The sequence below is a fragment of the Saimiri boliviensis genome, chromosome 3 (genome assembly GCF_048565385.1).
Source record: "Saimiri boliviensis isolate mSaiBol1 chromosome 3, mSaiBol1.pri, whole genome shotgun sequence".
NCBI classification, from domain to species: Eukaryota; Metazoa; Chordata; class Mammalia; order Primates; family Cebidae; genus Saimiri; species Saimiri boliviensis.
Window position 1 is genome coordinate 72,069,152 of NC_133451.1, and position 19,223 is coordinate 72,088,374.

Genomic DNA, 19,223 nt, shown 5'->3' on the forward strand with positions numbered 1-19,223 from the left:
ACTATGTCAGCACCATTATTTGAACTGCAATATTTTGAAATAGTTCAAATAGAACTGATTTTACTCTGGACCATTTGTATAATACTGTGGATTTCTACGCTACATACTTTTACTCAGGAAACTTAGCCTATGATGATTATCTTAGATTCAATAAAAAAACACAGACATGTTAGTAAATATGTGAAGTCCGAAAGAACACAAGAATAATAAAGTATTGCATTGGCTTCTTGGGGAATACATTTGTGTAATTAAAAAAAAATTATTTGATTGTGATGTTTAGTGGCTGCTGTATAGGATTCTGTCCAAGCATCCCTGACCTGCTAGACATTTTATTCCTTAAGTGTAAGGTTCAATTGAATGTTTTATTAGCAATGAACAAAAGTTCATGAGGGGTTCTTGTCCTCTGTGGCTCAGTTAGAAGACTAACCATTCATTCAGTTGACAAGTATTTATCAAGGGCCAGTACTTTCTTCATGCTGGGATATAGTGAACAGAAATCCTGTCCTTGTGAAGTTTATATTTCTGTTTTTTCAGGTCATTCCTCCACAGTAGTATCATTCAGACTTTCTCACCAGTCAGAGTGATTTGGAAAAAGTAAGGTGGTAGAATGTTGAGTTTTAAGATACTTCTTAAAAAATAAAATGTGTGAATATTCAAACCAAATCTTAAATTACGCCATGATACAGGATGTCCATTCATATTCTGATCATTTCTGACATGAAATTTGAACACTACTTCTTTAAAATGTTCTGTTCAGAACAAATATGGGGTATTTATCTTAGTAAATATTTATTCACAATATCTTTTGATTCAAAATAGCTTATTATTACGGCAATCAGTATTAGAAATATACTTAATGAGTACAGTTAGATTGTAGCAACTAGATTACTTTTAAAACAGTTATAAAAACAAACTCAAGAGAGATATACTGCTGTGTTAAGGAAGTATGTTAGAGTCCATAAAAACAAATTTCTTAGTAAATATATAAATTAACTTATTGAGAGAGTGAAAGTTTTACTTTTAATTTAATAGACTAAAATGTTTTGATAAGGAGATCATAATAGTCAAATTGTGTTATTTCACATAAGAAATTCAAGGAAAACAGTTCCCAATATATTGTCATTAAGATTTTTATAATAAAGAAAATTAAGCTTTTAGATTATTAATAATTCTGTTGTATTTGTTGAATAAAAATGTATATAGATGCTTTGTATTGTTTAATCCTTGATGGGTTTTTAATGAGTTTTTAAAAATAATATTATTCTATATAATGTTATTGAGCCTAAAAAACTTTTTTGTAGTGTTTTATGTAGAAACAATGTATTATCTGTCTTTTTTAAATATATATATCTCTGCTCCATTTCACTCATTTACTGCCAGGTATACAACTCTGTCATACAGAGCCCCTGAAATGATCAACCTTTATGGAGGGAAACCCATCACCACCAAGGCTGATATCTGGGTAAGGCCAAGAAAGGCTGGAACTTGCTCTAACCAAATTAAAAAATCTGAGTTCAGTTGATTATTTTTTCCCTGTCACCCAAAAGGCATTTCTTAATAAGTAGAAAAGAGTGATGTACAGTAGAGCTTCTTATTCAGAAGAAAAATATTAGAATATATTATCTTCTCAGTCTTGAGATGAAAACTTATATATCAAAAAGCAAATAAAAAACGTATAACTTTTTACCACAGCATTTTTTAGGATTTAGATTGTATATGAGTGTTAACATTTTTTTTTGAGTGGAATTTTGGTTGATCAAAATGCAGAAAAGCTGGACATAGCTTATGTAATTACACAGTCATTTTCTGGCATACTTTATCTTTCATTGGAAATTGATATAAGTAAACGGTTTTCTAATTATAGTATAAACATACCATTGTCTAACTTCTGTATATTGAGGGTCTTTATCATTTGGCCTCTATATATATTTGGATAGAATTACTGAGATAGACCTTGTTTCTTTCTTTCTTTCTTTCTTTCTTTTTTTTTTTTTTTTGAGACATAGTCTCGCTCTGTCATCCAGGCTAGAGTGCAGTGGTAGGATGTTGGCTCACTGCATTTTCCACCTCCCAGGTTCAAATGATTCCCCTGCCTCAGCCTCCCTCATAGCTGGGACTACAGGCAGGCACTACCACGCCCAGCTAATTTTTTGTATTTAGTAGAGACGGGGTTTCACCGTTTTGGCCGAGATGGTCTCAATCTCCTGACCTTGTAATCCACCTGCTTCGGCCTCCTAAAGTGCTGGGATTATAGGTGTGAGCCACTGCGCCTGACCGACCATGTTTCTTTATATTTGAACTTGGTGAGAATGCTGACATCTCTTTAGAATTTATCTTATAAGTAAAACATGTTTGTGATTGTATTTAATAAACTAGGAAGATACTATTTTAAGTGTTAATTCATGTAAATTCAACAATTATTTAGCCGTATCTGTCACAAGTGACTGTATTAGGAATGGAGGAATAAAATTCTTTAGAAATAATTTTAGAATTTACAGAAAAGGTCAGATTTATTTTGTTTTGAAAACACAATGTTCAGAAAACTGTCAAGCATAATGTGTGAAACCAAATGAATCTCCTTGGAATTCCTTTCCTGGCCTCCTCCCTTTTAGGTTGGGGTACCAAAGTCTTGAGAAACAAATATTCTTTTGTAAGGTAATAAAAAACATCTTTAATATCTTTTTGTATATATAACATATATACATTCACCAAACAATAATTCTTATGGTAGATGAATTTTTTAAAATTATATATATTATTTAATCAATTAAAAATAAGTATATTAGTTAATTTGGTACTACTTATGGATCTCCAGCTTATATAACTCTAATTTGCTTTCTGCAGCATTAACATTTGACTCATTCAATGGCTTATAAAGGTGAGGGTTATTATAATATAGAGAGCAAATTAAACTGGATCTTAATTTATAAAATGAAGATATTAGAAGAGGTGATTATGGATGTCTTTTCTGGCCTAATTTTGTGACTGCTGTTCAGTTACACATTACCTGAAAAGAGTATTTCAGTAGCAGATAAGCAATAGGCATCATACTTTTACTATCATTTTGAAACCACTGAAGGTTTATTGAAAAAAAAAAATTCTCTAAGCACAAGACTGTTATCCAATATATTAACACAAAGAAGGAGATCCTTTTTTGGGGTATTTATTCCTGAGACTTAGTATGCCAGTGAAATAGCATACTAAATTGTCAGTGATACTTTTAAAATTTGTACTGTTTACATATTAGTTATGAGAGTTTGTGATGGAAAAACTGTAAGCTGCGGGCTTACAAATAGATACTCAAAAAGAAAAGAAAAGAAACATAATTAGAGAATAGTATATTTATATGCTTGAAAGAGGGAGAATTTTAATTTCCATGTTGCCATTTTTATGCTGTCTTACTTAGCTTGGGTGAAACACAAGTTTGCTACACACTTTAGGTGTGAATTCAGTTATATCCAGAAAAAAATATTCAATTCAAATTGGCCAAGAACTATATCTTTCATCCTGCCTCAACATACTATTGATTTGGAGAGTTACAATATTGAGGTATGATATTGAAGTATTTAGCACTTCATATTTTGGAAAATAATTATTTTAAAAGATACTTTTTTGCTTGGAAGTTTCTCTTTTAGGTTATTATTTTTATCCTGAGATTTAGGATGCTGATTTCATTAAGTATTAGAAAATTCATCAATAGGCAATATAAAGAATTGAAGAAAATTGAAGATGGTGATCCTAGCCTTCAAAATGTACTCACTGGTTCCCCCGTTTCTTGTACAATTCTCACGGAGCTGGATAAAAAGGGAAATACCTTTGGTTTGAAAAAACTAGTACACCTCATTGTGTTCACACTTTAAGAAGCAGAGTATTTAGATTCATATATGTTTAAAGTATACTTGCATTGTTAAAATTGTTATCTAGGAACCCTACATTATTTAGTCTAACACAAGACAAATTCCTAAAGTTTGAATGACAAAATAAAACTGGCTAAAATGGAGTTCTCTTTTGCCTAGACTATTACCTGGACAGTGCAAAGAAAGATGTAATTTAATGTGGACATTATACCATTAATAGCATTTTTTTAAGGGCTGTTAAGGGAGCCTTATGTTCAATTTGCTTTATATAAGCTGAAAATATCTTCCTTAAAGAAAAAAGCATCATAAATATTTTTAACCATACTGAATTGGTTATTCCTACTTCAAATATTTATAAATTTGTCATGTAATAACTCAGTATTTTTTTTGAACTAACACTGAAATTTTTAGAGTTTTTAAATTGTTTTCCTTGGAACGTTGCTACAATATTGAAAATGTTCTGTAAATTACTGTCGCTGAACTCACCAAGGGTGTCTAGATCTATTATAATCTAAATAATATAAAAATTAGTGCACTTGTTAGCTGAGTTTGCTGAGTTGATATGTGGAGAAAATTTAAAGAAGGAAAGCTGATTTGTTAATTTTTAGATAATAAGGCCAAATTTCAGTATTGCTGATACAAGCGTATACTAACTCGGAGAATTTTAAACAATTTGGTTAGAACTGGAAATGCCTCTTACACTCTTAAGGTCTGTGGTTGACACTTCTTGGGAAAATGTAATGATTCCTTAAGCCAAAAATCACTTCAAAAAAAAAAAAAAAAAACCTTCTCAAGTTTGAGCTGTTAGCACTTTAGCTAGAAATTTCCTGTGGTACTTTTATAGATGACATTGATATTTTAGAGTGTTTTGCCTTAACTGTCAGCAAGTAGATTTATTGGTGTTATAATAGTTATGAATCAATGCAAATTACCCAGACAGAGGCCTTCCCTTTTGGATTTTAATATAGAATATCAGGTGACAAATACAAATATAATTAGTATAATGTGCAATGGAAGTTAGAGGATTATATCTAGAAACAGAGATCTTAATTTTATAGTGTAAAGTAATGAGGTGTGCTGAGTAAATAGTATGAATTTATGGATTATTGTCTGATAAGTTTAAGTGTGCTGGCTAACTCATATTTGGAATCCCAGAACTTTTAAATATGTTTTATAGTAAATTTTGAAAAATGCTGTTAAAGAATGAGCCTTGTACTTAACTTTGTTGGTTATATGCTAGTTGTATACTAAGTATATATTTTCCTTGTGGAAGAAATAAAAGTATAATTTTTTTCCGAAAGGAACCAGCTCCGTCTAATTTTTATGATACCATTAATTCAGCCAACTAGCCATAGATGTGATCAAAAATCAAGGAAATTACATAGATAAATGTCTTTTCAAAAATTAAATATATTAATTTATGTAAGAAGTAATTTGTGAAAAGATTGGTACAGTATAGAAACATTATGGCTTTTAAAAATAATATTTAGTTTTTGGTTTTTGGCTATTTTTGTGTCTTGCTTACTTGAGCCCTAATGATATTCATGCTTCTTTGTTTTACAGGCACTGGGATGTCTACTCTATAAACTTTGTTTCTTTACTCTTCCTTTTGGTGAGAGTCAGGTTGCTATCTGTGATGGCAGCTTTACCATCCCAGACAATTCTCGTTACTCCCATAATATACATTGCTTAATAAGTAAGTACTTGGAAAAATATGTGAAAATATTGTAAGATACTGTACTTAGGGCCTACTGTTTACATCCCTTTACTTAAATCTGGTCTTAATTTCATATATTATAATTCTGTGAAACTAGTAAAGAAAAACATTACAAATGTGTTTAAGGACTTATATAAGAATAAAAGCAACCTAATTACTGATTAATATGGATGTTTTTAAGACCCTAGGTAAGATTTAGTAGCATACACCAAGGCGTAATGTCAGAGGGGATAGTCTTCTTGCAAAATAATACTTTGGTTTGGGGAGGGATAACATGGGGAGAAATGCCAGATAGGTGATGGAGAGGAATGCAGCTAACCACACTGGGATGTATGTACCTATGCAACAACCTTGCATATTCTTCACCTGTACCCCAAAACCTAAAACGCAATAAAATATATATTTTAAAAAAACATAGTTTTTCTTCCAACTTCCTTTAAGCTTTTTTCTTCCATTTTGATAGGTACTGTAATTTAACATTTTACATATGTACGTGGTAAAATTTGTTAAATAAATTTGAGGAGGGGGAGGACTATTAGATATTAAAATATATTAGGGAGCTACAGTATTTAAACAGCTTCTCTTAACGTGGTTTAAGTATGTCTAGCATTTCTGCCTTGTTTTCTGCATTTAAGTACCCCTTGTTGTAGCCCCCAGCTCACTGGCATAGAAAAGAGGGTCAACCTAAATATATTTGAGGTTTGTATGATGAAGATGGCAGTTCAACTTTCTCAACCGTTTGTGGGTAAAAAATAAGGCTGGATCTCTATTTCATCCTTTATGCTAAAATTGCAGATAAATCAAAGATTTAAATATAAAACTAAAACATAGATGTACTTGAAGAAAATAGGTATGTAATTATTTATAAGAGTTGAATGTGGAATTTATAAGCTAGACATTTAATCCCAGGAACTGTGTTAAAAAAAGATAAATCTATTGTCATGTAACTTTAAATCGTTAAAAGTTCCCCTAGACTCATGAACCCAAACTCATAAAGTCAAATGATAAATTAGAAATATTTGTTAATCATTTGACAGATGTCTAGCTTTTACAATTTATGAGGCTTATGTAAATCATAAAAGGGTAAAAATTCCAAAAAAGGTCAAAAATCGCCAAAAGAAAAAAAAAGCATAGAAGAAATCTAGTCTCACTTGGGATTTAATTTGCTTACAGTAGTAGCATCTTATTTGCTTGTAATTAGGTTTTTCTTTTTTTCTGTGTGTGTGTGTGTGTGTGTGTGTGTGTGTGTGTGTGTATGTATGTATGTATGTGGGAGTGGGGTGGGATTATGTGTGTTTGTGATGGTAAGATGGAAAAAATAAATACATTGATAATTTTAGATCTAATTAGGCTGTAGTTAATTGATGCATCACAGTATATTCTATGCTTTATTTGTCAGTAAATGTGCTAATTTTAGTTTTTATCATTGCTAGTATAAATTTGATCATGTATTAATGTCTTTGAACTTATTTCTGAGAGCTAGGCAGAAATAACAAAAGGTTGAAAAAACACAAATGCATTCAAGTTAATCTGAAATTATAATAATCCTAGTATTTTACCTCCTGTCAGAGGGTTTTATGGACTTTAAAGGTATTGTATTAAATAATAAAAGCTTAATAGAGATTTAAAACTATAACATATCTATAATGTGATATGTTTTAGAAAACATTTAGATCCTTTGCAATTTTATTATTATTATTGTTATTGTCTTCTTTAAGAGACAAGGTCTCACTCTGTGACCCAGGTCCTGCTAGAGTACAGTGGTATGATCATAGCTTATTGTAACTTCAAACTCCTGGTCTCAAGACATCCTCTGGCCTCAGCTCCTGAGTAGCTGGGACTAGAGGCATGTGCTACTATGCTGGGCTAATTTTTAAATTTTTGTAGAGATTGGGTCTTGCTATATTGCCCAGGCTGCTCTCAAACTCCTGGCCTTAAGCAATCCTGCCACCAGTCTCCTAAAGTGTCGAGTTACAGGCATGAGCCATGACATCCAGCATGAGATTTTATTCTTTATATTTTTCAACTGTGGCCTTTTGTGTCTTTTTGCCATTTTATTTCAGTGTCTCTGTCTGTGTTTATAATATGTAATTAGTGATTTATAATTCTATTAAATAAATCCTACATTCACAAAACCAGGAATTCCTGGCTTTGCTCATAGTTTTTGAATGTGAAACTTTTAGTTGCCAATTGTGTATTCATGCAATGTAGTTGTTTCCATATATTATTAACGTAAGATAAAGTATAAGAAGATATACATCTTTTTAGTATTAGTGCCATTTGCATCCATTTTATAACACACAGAAATTTTGAAAATGAAATAGCCATGACAAATCTTTGTTAAAACTGTATGGTTTGTGGTTACCTAAGAATTTGAATAGACTTTTTCTTATTACTAATTTAGTTCAAGGTTAATTATTATTACTTACTCTTAATAAAACTTAATTTAACTATTAATTTCTTCTTTCTTTCCTGGAGACTTTTCTTCTTAAACATAGTGGAGTCAATTACTTAGAACTTTTCTTAGTTTCTGTTAACTCTCCTACTGGGCAAGTAATGGGGCTGGCATGGGGGATGAGGAGAGAAGCACTTTCCATTTCCAGATCCAAGAGTTGAAAAGAACTTAGAGAACCGTTTAGAAGGAGAGTGAGAAGCATAACTAACAGGATTACTGCATAGTTATGAAGAATGTACTGAAAGCTGGCTGCCTCGCTTTTCTTTTAGCTCCTGTGTTGTAAGGTGATTAAGGAAGTACATTGCAGAGATTAAGAGCAAGACTCCTAGAGCCAAACAGCCTTGGATTGTATCTGCTCTGTCCCTGTTTGGTATGGAACATTGGGCACCTCCATTTATTTTAGTCTTCCCATTTCTAAAAGTACCCACCTCTTAAGGTTATTGTGAGAATCCTTCTAGATTCAAGCGATTCTCCATTCTCCTGCTTCAGCCTCCTGAGTAACTGGGACTACAGGCCTATTGCCCAGCCAGTTTTTATATTTTTAGTAGAGACAAGGTTTCACCATGTTGGCCAGGCTGGTCTTGAACTCCTGACCTCAAGTGTTCCACCTGCCTTGGCCTCCCAAAGTGCTGGGATTATAGGTATGAGCCACCATGCCTGGCCTTATTTTTTACTATTTGTTTATTTACTTAGAAACAGGATCTAGCTGTGTTGCCCAGACTGGTCTTGACCTCTCGGGCTCAGCTGATCCTCTTGAGTAACTGGTACTGCAGGTGTGAACCACTCTGCTGGTTCAATTGAGGTTAAATTTGTTCAGTACCCATACTGTGGGAAACCAAAAATTTGCTTGCTTGTTTTTAATACATTTAAATTTATTATAGAAATTTAATAATCTCTACAAATATAGATAGGGCAGTGCAATGAATTTTCATGTACCTGTCACTCAGCCTCAGTGGTTATCAATTGATGCCCAATCTTGTTTCCTCTATAACCTCACCCACTCTCTTCTCCTATATTATTTTTGGAAAAAAAAAATCTCAGCTACTTAAAAGTACCTTTGAAATTAAAGATTTAGATAGGGTTTCCTTGGAGGTTTTCAATCATTGGCTCTGGGTTACTACTTGAATAGGTGTAGAAAGAGGGCTCTGATCAGTAACTTCTAGGGGTATTTACCAGGACTATTCCAAATATATTATCCTGGCACTATTTAGTGCCACTTAATGTTTCAGTTATGATTGAACGTATTATCAGCTATTAAATTTAGTTTCATTTCAGCATCCATACAGTAAGGTATGTAGGATATATATATATATATATATATATATATATATATAATGTAAGTTTCTATAATAATGTCTGTAAGTTAACATATTAAAAAGAATGTTGATGCATGAAATATTTATGGTTGGAAAATTAGAGTGGATATTTCTCATTTCAGGGAAATTAATAACTGGAAGACGGTGGGAGAGAAAAATGTGTCTTTATGGGGGAAAAACAAATTTTAAGCAGGAAAATTGTTTTGAGACTTCAAAGTATTTTCTTTCTAAATTTGTTGAGCTGTTAGATTAGAGATGGTGGCTTAACTTTGTCTAGACCCAAGCATGGATCCTTTGCTTTGTGTAACTTGAGGTAATTACTTTTAATTTTTGGCTTGGGTCCTTGACTAATCCATAATATAATTTGGGTGCTGCAACAGCAGCTCCTTTAGCTTCTATTTTTGTTAGAATGTGCAGGCATGTTGTGCTTTTCTATGCAATATTAATATAGGCGTAATTAATTCAGTTGCCTCAGATCAGTGTGTACATCAGTAGGAAATATTGTTGTAATTTAGTCATATACTACCTTCAGTGCTGAAGCTCTATTTTGTGTTCTTAGGTTGTGTTAGTAGTACTTATGTCGATAGAAAGATTTACACAATTGAGTGAGTAGAGAAATATCATTACTTTGTGGCTAACTTTTAAAAAGTTGATTTTATATTTATAGTAGAATTAGATTCAGTGGTAATGGTTTTGTGATGATTCATGTGATCATTTTAAGTTGAGTAAACAAAGGTGTATTCTAGCTTCTCTGCCTTTTTTGTTTTGTTTCTAAACCTAATCACTTAATGCTACTTTTAGATGAACTACACATATATATTCCTTAATCCATTTCTTTCCCCATAGGCACATTTCGTTCATAGATGATAATGATTTTATTGTCATGAAGTAGGAATGAATAAAACACTAAACTCAAGATTTAATGATTTGCAGGAGAAAATGCCTTTGGAAAAACTACTTAAAAATTGAAGGTGTCTGGCTGGGCAAGGTGGCTCACGCCTGTAATCCCAGCACTTTGGGAGGCTGAGGTGGGCAGCTCACGAGGTTGAGAAATTGAGACCATTCTGGCCAACATGGTGAAACCGCATATCTACTAAAAATATAAAAATTAGCTGGGCATGGTGGTGCGTGCCTGTAGTCCCAGCTACTTGGGAGGCTGAGGCAGGAGAATCACTTGAACCTGAGAGACGGAGGTTACAGTGAGCCAAGATCGAACCACTGCACTCCAGCCTGGTGACAGAGTGAGACTCTTGTGTCAAAAAAAAAAAAAAAAAAATTGAAGGTGTCAATTTCCTTCCACCCTCCCTCCCTCCCTCTCTTTCTTTCCTCCTTCATTTTCTGCCTCCCCTTTCTCTCCCCTCCGCTTCCTTCTTTCTTTTTCTTTCTTTCCTGTGCTGGATTGCTGCAATGGTGAGATCATAGCTCACTGCAGCCCTGAACTCTTAAGCTCAAGCCATCCTCTCACCTCAGCCTTCTGAGTAGCTGAGATTACAGGCAAGAGCCACTGTGCCTGGCTTAAATTGTCCTTGAATCAGTGTTTAGCAGTATTAAATGTGATACCTCTGCAGTCTAGATTACATCATTCAGTAATCCAGTAGTATATTTTGCAATTCATTCTCTTGAAGAGTTCAGTAAATTATATTATGCAAATTAAGTGCTTAAAGATGCCTTATTGTTTTTTTTTTCCTTTTTCTTAATTGCTGATAATATTCAATTTAGAAATATTCAGAGATAAAAATGTAGCTGTGTTCTACCTGTGGGTTTTAGGTATGATCATTCATCTTTTCATACTCTGAATTTAGAACCAAGTTGGAGATGGTGCATAGGAACTCATCAGATAAAACTGTCAACCTTTTAGTACTGATAAAGCAGATTGCAGAATGAAATTTAGGTCTAAAGCCAAAGGAGCCTGTTCCTGTGTTCCCAACCCTCAGATTTACTAACATCCAGTCATAGGCAATGCTGGAAAATCTTAGACTTCTTCCACAGAGGCAGGCTACTTACAAAATATGGTTTAGCAGAGAACATGTATGTTCTTAAAATAACTTGTTCTGAAACAAAGAGCATCAGAGATTGATGGATGGAGGTGTTTCATTCTTTTTTCTAGTCTAACAATTTGATAAATCACTGTCTTTCCCATGGGGTAGAATGAGTTACAGTAATAGAGATCATGGTACTACACTAGCACAGTGGCTTCAAACTTTTGTGACTGTGATTCAATATGTTAATAAAAAATACATTTTAGTTATGATCTGGTATGCACACCACACACAGACATATACACACATGTAAAATGAATCACATTTCATGAAATATTGCTTATATTTATCATATTAATGTACTCTAATATTTTGTTATTTGTTAAAATAAATAGTAGTTCTGACTTTTGAGTTGATTTTATGTCACATAAATGGGATCAATATAATTAGACTAAACCGGCTCCAGCAGATATATTCCCACATGAAAACATGACCCAGGGGAATTGGAGGTCCTTGTGTTTGCTCATAAGATAATATCAATTCTACCTGCAACCTGAGTACCTAATCATTAGACAATATGGTGTGCTTAACTTGAGAGACAGAAATACTTATACCCATTATAGTTTAGGACACCAAATCTCAAATTGTTTTCTCCCTCAGTGCTTCTCAACTGCTATTAAAACACACACACACACACACACACACACAAAACAAAGAAAAACCAGGACGGCCTGAACTATCATTTAATTCCTCTCTGGATACTTAAAAAGTTTTTCTTGGATTAAGCCAGGTCACCAAAGAAGTATGTTCTTATACCATACCTCTTTCTTTTACTGCACTGCATTTAGGCCACTAGTAGACACTGATAAGTGTTTAAAACATGACCCTGTGTCACTCACTGCTATTCTTAAGGATGTTGTTCACTTTGTGTGAGCTATCTTTAGAAAGACTCAAGGGAGAATTTGCCCTCTAGCTTTCAGTATCACAAATAGTGTTTTTCCTTAGCATCTCTTTTTTGTGTTAGGTACACTGTGGTTCATGTAACGGATCATGTTGCCCTGTATATATACATTGACAGCTAGAAAATGGAGAGCAGACTTTGGGCCTGTGTTTAGGATGAGATGATATGTAGTTTGTAACTGACCTCATTGTCCTATTCATCTCAACCCCCCAGCCATTATTTTTCCATCAGTTTTACATTTCTTATATATTAAAAAAAAATCTTGCAGTTTTGTGTGCCACTTCAAGTTCTTTATAGGACTAAATATTTGTAATTAGCTATTGTTGAAATTAGATTTTAAAAGGCAAATAAATTTGTTAAAATAGAAAAATAGGACTATACATTTGTGAATTTGATAGTTTTTTTGTGATTTATTTGGTTTTGAAAATTATCTGAGTATTTATTGTTAACAGTATGTTTAAATGTATCCCCATTTTATGTACTGTTGCTACTTTAAAAACATTTGATGTCTGTTGGTATGAAGATAAAATAAACTTTGTGGATTCCTCAAATCTTTTCTGGAATGAATTTGAATGTAAAAACTAGCAAATATTAGAATTAAAATGTTTTTAGTTATTTCAATCTAGCAATGGTGATAAAAATGAAAAAAAATTTTAAAAATTCAATTTTATAAGTGATATATGTTAGCATAAACATATAAAATCAAGTTACATGCAGAGTTTTTGTATATTTTACACTGAGCTCAGAATCTCTCAAATAAATTATAACTCTTCACATAACTGTGTTTTTATTTTTTATTTTTTTATTTTTTTTTATTGCATTTTAGGTTTGGGGGTACATGTGATGAACATGCAAGATTGTTGCATAGGTACACACATGGCAGTGTGTTTTGCTGCCTTCCGTCCCCTCACCTGTATCTGTCATTTCTCCCGATGCTATCTCTTCCCACCTCCCCACCCCCCGCCCCTCCCCCATTTCCCCCCAACGGACCCCAGTGTGTAGTGCTCCCCTCCCTGTGTCCATGTGTTCTCATTGTTCAACACCCGCCTATGAGTGAGAATATACGGTGTTTGATTTTCTGCTCTTGTGTCAGTTTGCTGAGAATGATGGTTTCCAGGTTCATCCATGTCCCTACAAAGGACGTGAACTCATCGTTTTTGATGGCTGCATAATATTCCATGGTGTATATGTACCACATTTTTCCTATCCAGTCTATCATCGTTGGGCATTTGGGTTGGTTCCAGGTCTTTGCTATTGTAAACAGTGCTGCAATGAACATTCGTGTGCACGTGTCCTTGTAGTAGAATGATTTATAATCCTTTGGATATATACCCAGTAATGGGATTGCTGGGTCAAATTAGCCAAAATAAATTTATCATGTCATTGGAAATGTGTTGTACATTCTTTATTCAAAATATTACTTAAATTTGAAGGGAAGATTTAATTCATTTTGATTTACAATTTTATTTAACCCATTTACATACTTAGACCTCTCTATCCATTAGTTTATTAGCAAACTTCAGAATATCATCGAATACTGTAAATTTTACATTTTAAGTAGTTTAAAAAGGATTTAAACATTATAGAAACTTAGAGTGAATTGATGAGGCAGAGATAGACTTAGTCTTAAAAGAATATGAATCTTTTTCTTATGGAATTGAGTATTATAAATGTCAACTTTGTGAAATTTAGAGTTAAAAAATTATTCAAGAAATAGAGTACTACCAAATAGTAGTGGTCATTTTGGTAGCAAAAAGATCAAGCATTCCAAGCAATCTGTAAGGCTGTTTTGAAATCTGTTCACAGAAATCATAAAACTCTGCCTGTATTTCTGAGCATGATATGGATAACATGTTAAGATAGAGTACTATGGTGAATGTTAATATCAGAACGGGAAGAGAGCATGCTTTGGGAAAACGATAGTGCCAATCCTTTAATACATTATTAGATTATAATGTACACAATTTAGCCTTTTCTCAATGATTCAGGATTACTTAAAAATTAATACAGGTATTTTAGATAATAGTAAGAATTATTTTGAATAGAATTATCTTGAAGAACCTTTTTTACTATGGCCCTTGAACTTTCTTGAATAATTCCCCCATGTTCACTAAGCTCACTTTTTCTTTTATGTCACTTTTTCAATAGAATAATTGTATTTGTTATTCATACTGCTAGTATAGAGCTGTTCTTTGACTGATCTACCCTTAGGATAATGCTTTACTTCCAGCAATTTCTGCATTTTCTGTAGGCATTAATAAAGTTCACTAGAATCATCACTGATCTTAAAATGGAACAGAAAATAAATATTTGTTATCCTTATAATGTGCCCCTAAGTAGTATAATGTATGCTTCATATAACTTCTTAACATTTTGATCTATTCCTGCAGGGTTCATGCTTGAACCGGATCCGGAACATAGACCTGATATATTTCAAGTGTCTTATTTTGCATTTAAATTTGCCAAAAAGGATTGTCCAGTCTCCAACATCAATGTAAGTAGTTTTTCAAATAGGATATGGATTTAAAATTCATTTTATCATATGTGAATACATATACTTTCAGAGCTACTTGTTTTTTGTTGTTATTGAAAAACAGACAAAGTTCCTTGTTTCATGACAAGTGGATTGATTGTGTTTTTGACTATATTGTTTAAAAGCTGTAGTACCCAAACTATGCACTGAGGTACCAGAAGACTCAGACAGGATATTTTGCATTTTTGAGGAAAACACAGGGACATCTGTCTGACCTAGCACAAACTAATTTTATTACGCTATTTGGGCCTAACCATCTAATAAACAGGACTATTAGATTTTTTTTTTTCTTAGACCTGTTGTAAACAATTACTGAGACCCTAAGCACTCTATTAACTGAGTAAGTTTGGGAAACATTGAATATTGGTATAAAAAGCACGGGCATTGTGAAATGGGAACTAAACAATGTATATGCCTGGATATAGACAGCAGAGTAATAGACAGTAGAAGCTTAGAAAGGTGGGAAGTGGATGAAGGGTGAAAAGTTACCTAATGGGTATAATGTGCACTATTTGGATGATGGTCACACTAAAAGCCCAGACTTCACCATTATGCAACATATCCTTGTAACAAAACTGCACCTGAAGCCCCTTAAACTATAAAAATAATAATTTTAAAAGCATAGGCAATGTAAACAGAAAGACCCAGATTCAGTTCTGTCTTTATCAGTGGCTGATTTTTAATCTTTTGGTAAGTTACTTTAATGTCTTTTTTTTTTTTTTTTTTCCTGTAAAACAAGGATAGTAATTATAAGGATTACATGTAAAACCCAGTGCCTAGTTCTTGGAAGGTTCTCAGTTGGCAATAGTATTATTCAAAAGCTTTGAATTTTATTCACTGCCTGCACAGTACATTTAACTACTTTAAGTGAATTGTATGTGGCAAGTCTTTGTCAGTTTTAATAAAGGTCTCTAGAATCATCGCTGATTATAAGCCATTCTTGACTTTGTAAAGATCGTTCTGGCCTGACTTGTTTCTGTAGGGTTTCCTTTATGTATAACTTAATCTACCCCGCTAAGAAAAAAGAAGGAATGTGGTACCTTTCCTTTTTTTTTTTTTTTTAAGCCCTTTTTGTATTGATGTAGTATTTTCTCTGTTAAAACTGAAAGTTTTGCAGTTCTAAAAGTAGAAAAGTAGATTCATTTGACATTTGATTAGGTGTTGAGTTTTTTATTCAGCACGTATTTATTATTTACAATGAACTAAACATTGGACATAGACAAATGAATAAGGCCATCTGCCCTAATTTTCACATTCAGTGTCTTGAAAATTATCTGTAGTATGTAGAAACAACACTTTATTCTTATCCTTGGTGTTTGTTGCTTTTTCCAAAATGCAAATAGTCATTGATTTACAAGTGTAATATAATGTTTGTTTTTACTCAAGATTTACCCACGTATACATGGATACAATGGTATCTTTGGCTTATTTTCCAAGGTTTCTGTGGCACATGAATATAAAAGTGACATTTGTGTAGCATGTAGTGATATTTGCAGATTAGATTTGGCAAATATATGTGAACAATTTATAGGTATGTGATGTGAAAATAGTAATATGGATAGTACTTTTAAAGTTCAATAATACATCCATAGTTTAAAAAAACTTTCTGTAATTAAAAACTAAAATGAAAAGTTTTTTTTTTCTTCCAAGAATTCTTCTATTCCTTCAGCTCTTCCTGAACCGATGACTGCTAGTGAAGCAGCTGCTAGGAAAAGCCAAATAAAAGCCAGGTAGGCAAAGCTATGCTAAATTTGGAAAGGCATTAAAAAAAAAAAAAAAAAAAAAAAAAAAAGATAGGCTTTGTTTTTAATCTAGCAAACGTAATTGTTTAAGTATCATCTTCACCCACAAAAAATGTTGTGTTGATTATTGCATGTGGTATAATAGAGATGGTGAATACAAAATAAGCTTTTACAAATATTAGATAAAGGGTTTGGCATCATCTTAGTGGAACTGTTCACTCAGTGACAAAGAAGTGATTGTTTAACTGATGATGTTACAGTGGGTCTTTTTTTGGAGGGGGGTTATAATTTTCATCATATAGCAACTCTGATTTAGGAAATACTACGTTTTGAGTTCATAGATAGATGTTTATTTTTTTAATTTAAGGAAAGAAAAAATAGCTCATACAGGCAACTAGAATATGTAGAATATGTATGTACTTTGTAGAATTTGTAATGAGTAGTTATAACTAGAATACTTTTTAAGGTTGGTAAAAATATGTTTTCAATCTTATTTTTCAGAGTATTTGTTATTAAATAATTATTAATTATAAGTTTGAACTATTATGTAGGTTAATACCGAATCTGTTAATGATTGATTTTTTTTCCCCTCATACTTTTTTGAATTTAAAAGTAAATAACCAGAATCATATCTTGGATTATGAGACAGGTATAATATTACATTTAGGAAGATTTCTTGGTCACAGCATTTTTGTATTGTATGTTATTTATACAGTTTTATTTCATATACAATACAAAAATGTATTTGTTCATATGCTTTTTATATGCAAGATACAGACAATTGAAACACAAAGAAAAAAAAGCAGTTTTTATTTCTAAGGAGTTCACATTCTAATTGAAAAGTAAACAATTATAGCCTGATAGATACTGGGCTACTTTGAGAGTGTGGAGGAAGGAAAAGTCTAGGAGCAGAGAAAACAGGAGCAGAGAAAAGCATGTTTTCCTGCGGGTGGGAATTGCTGCACTCTTCCTTGAATGATGAATAGTCAATCACCTGGAAGGGTGGGGAGTGAAACTATAGCAGGCAGACAGTTTAGGCAGGAATGGCCCTTGTGAAACTGCAAGCCTAGGGTAAAAGGAGACATACACAGGAGTAGTGGAAAATGAAGCTGGAGAGGTAGGTAAATGTCAGTCATGAACAACGTTGTTTATATATCATGCTGAGAAATTTGGACTTTGGCCTTTAGGTCAGTTAATTTTCCACCTTCTAGTCAGTTCTACTCATTGAGACTTGGTTGTGACATGTGTTGTAAATGATCTGTTACTTGTAAATTGTTAATATGTCATTCGTGAATGACTTATTTTAAAAAATGGTGTTACTCTAAAAATGTCTTCGTTCACTTGAATTTCAAAATGTTCTTTTGAGAAGAGATGAAGGAGTAAAGTTATATATAACTTGCAGGAATCCAGCTTGACCAACTATTCGTCTTAACCTATGACATAGCTTTAATTAGCATCCACTGTTGAGTGGTAATTATGAATTATTGTAGGATTTGTCAGTTGAATTTTATTGTGACTTCTGTTTTTTAAAATAGTAAACAAATCTTTGAGATGGTAGATTTTTAAAAAATAGTGTAAGTCAGCTGAACAAGAATGATGATTTGATTATCTTTTCACCCTAACACAAGTTATAGCTATGTAATTACAAGCCAATGAAATAGTGCTATTAAAATTTACAGTGTTTATAGTATATTAAATCTTAACATTATATATATTAAAAAATAAGGTCAATAATATAAATTTGCTCTTTGTGAATATTAGTGAAAACTTGAACAAATCTAAATATATACAAAGCTGAATATTAAAAAATTTAGATGTTTTCCATGTAAATAGCATATTTTGGGAGGAGAAATCATTTACTAGCTAGTTTCATTACTCACATGTTTTCAGAAAGCTCCTGTGGGTACTCAGCTGCCTTCAATCTGTGGTACTACTCTCTTTGCTTTCTTAAAAGGCCACTCTCATCTCCCTGAACTTTGCATCTGCTCTTAGTATAGGTTAACGTGTGAAATTTAGCTGACACCTGTCTTAAAGATGGAGACTTTGAGAATCACTGGCCTGACAGATGGAAACATTGAAGGATTTTAAGCAGGAGAGTGTCAGTTTGAGTTTTAGGAAAACTGTGATGATTTTGTTCAGGTGATGGTGAGGAGAAAAGAAGGGAAGCAGAAAAAACAGCTCTGTGACTATAGTAATAGTGCACGTGAGACTCTGTGACAGTGTTGTTGTAATAATTACTGTGTTTAACTTCAGTCAATTTTGCATCTTCCCTATGCCTAATCTGCCCAGGCATTTTCTTCCCATATATAGGATGCCTGGTTTCTTTGTCATTGCCTAATGAAGTAAAACTTATTAAAAAAATTTTAAACCCCAGTTTCTACCTGAAGACTTCTGTAGCCAAATTAGATTAAAAGTACAGTTACATCTCTATAAACTCTTGACAGCAGTAGCTTGGTACTGACGATTTTTATTATCTTATGTATTATTACATTTCCACTAACACATGCCCTATCTTCCTAGGTATATTGTAAATTCTTTGAGGACAGGGTGTTGTGCAGTGTTTTGCTGGATATCAGTAAATGTACAATACATATTACTGCATATTAGTAAAACAGGAGACATTAGGATGAACAAAGTATACAGACTTTTAATATGCCTATGTG

General features: G+C 32.8%; 1 protein-coding gene across 2 annotated transcripts in view; it reads left to right on the forward strand.

Annotated features, from left to right (window-relative positions):
- BMP2K (BMP2 inducible kinase) overlaps nt 1-19,223 on the forward strand; it is a 131,388-nt gene that overhangs the window by 57,432 nt on the left and 54,733 nt on the right. For both annotated transcript variants that reach the window (XM_039468211.2, XM_010334723.3), the window contains exons 6-9: nt 1,381-1,462; nt 5,421-5,553; nt 14,676-14,779; nt 16,469-16,548. In XM_039468211.2, coding sequence (XP_039324145.1) covers nt 1,381-1,462; nt 5,421-5,553; nt 14,676-14,779; nt 16,469-16,548 — 399 coding nt within the window. The remainder of the gene's footprint in view (nt 1-1,380; nt 1,463-5,420; nt 5,554-14,675; nt 14,780-16,468; nt 16,549-19,223) is intronic.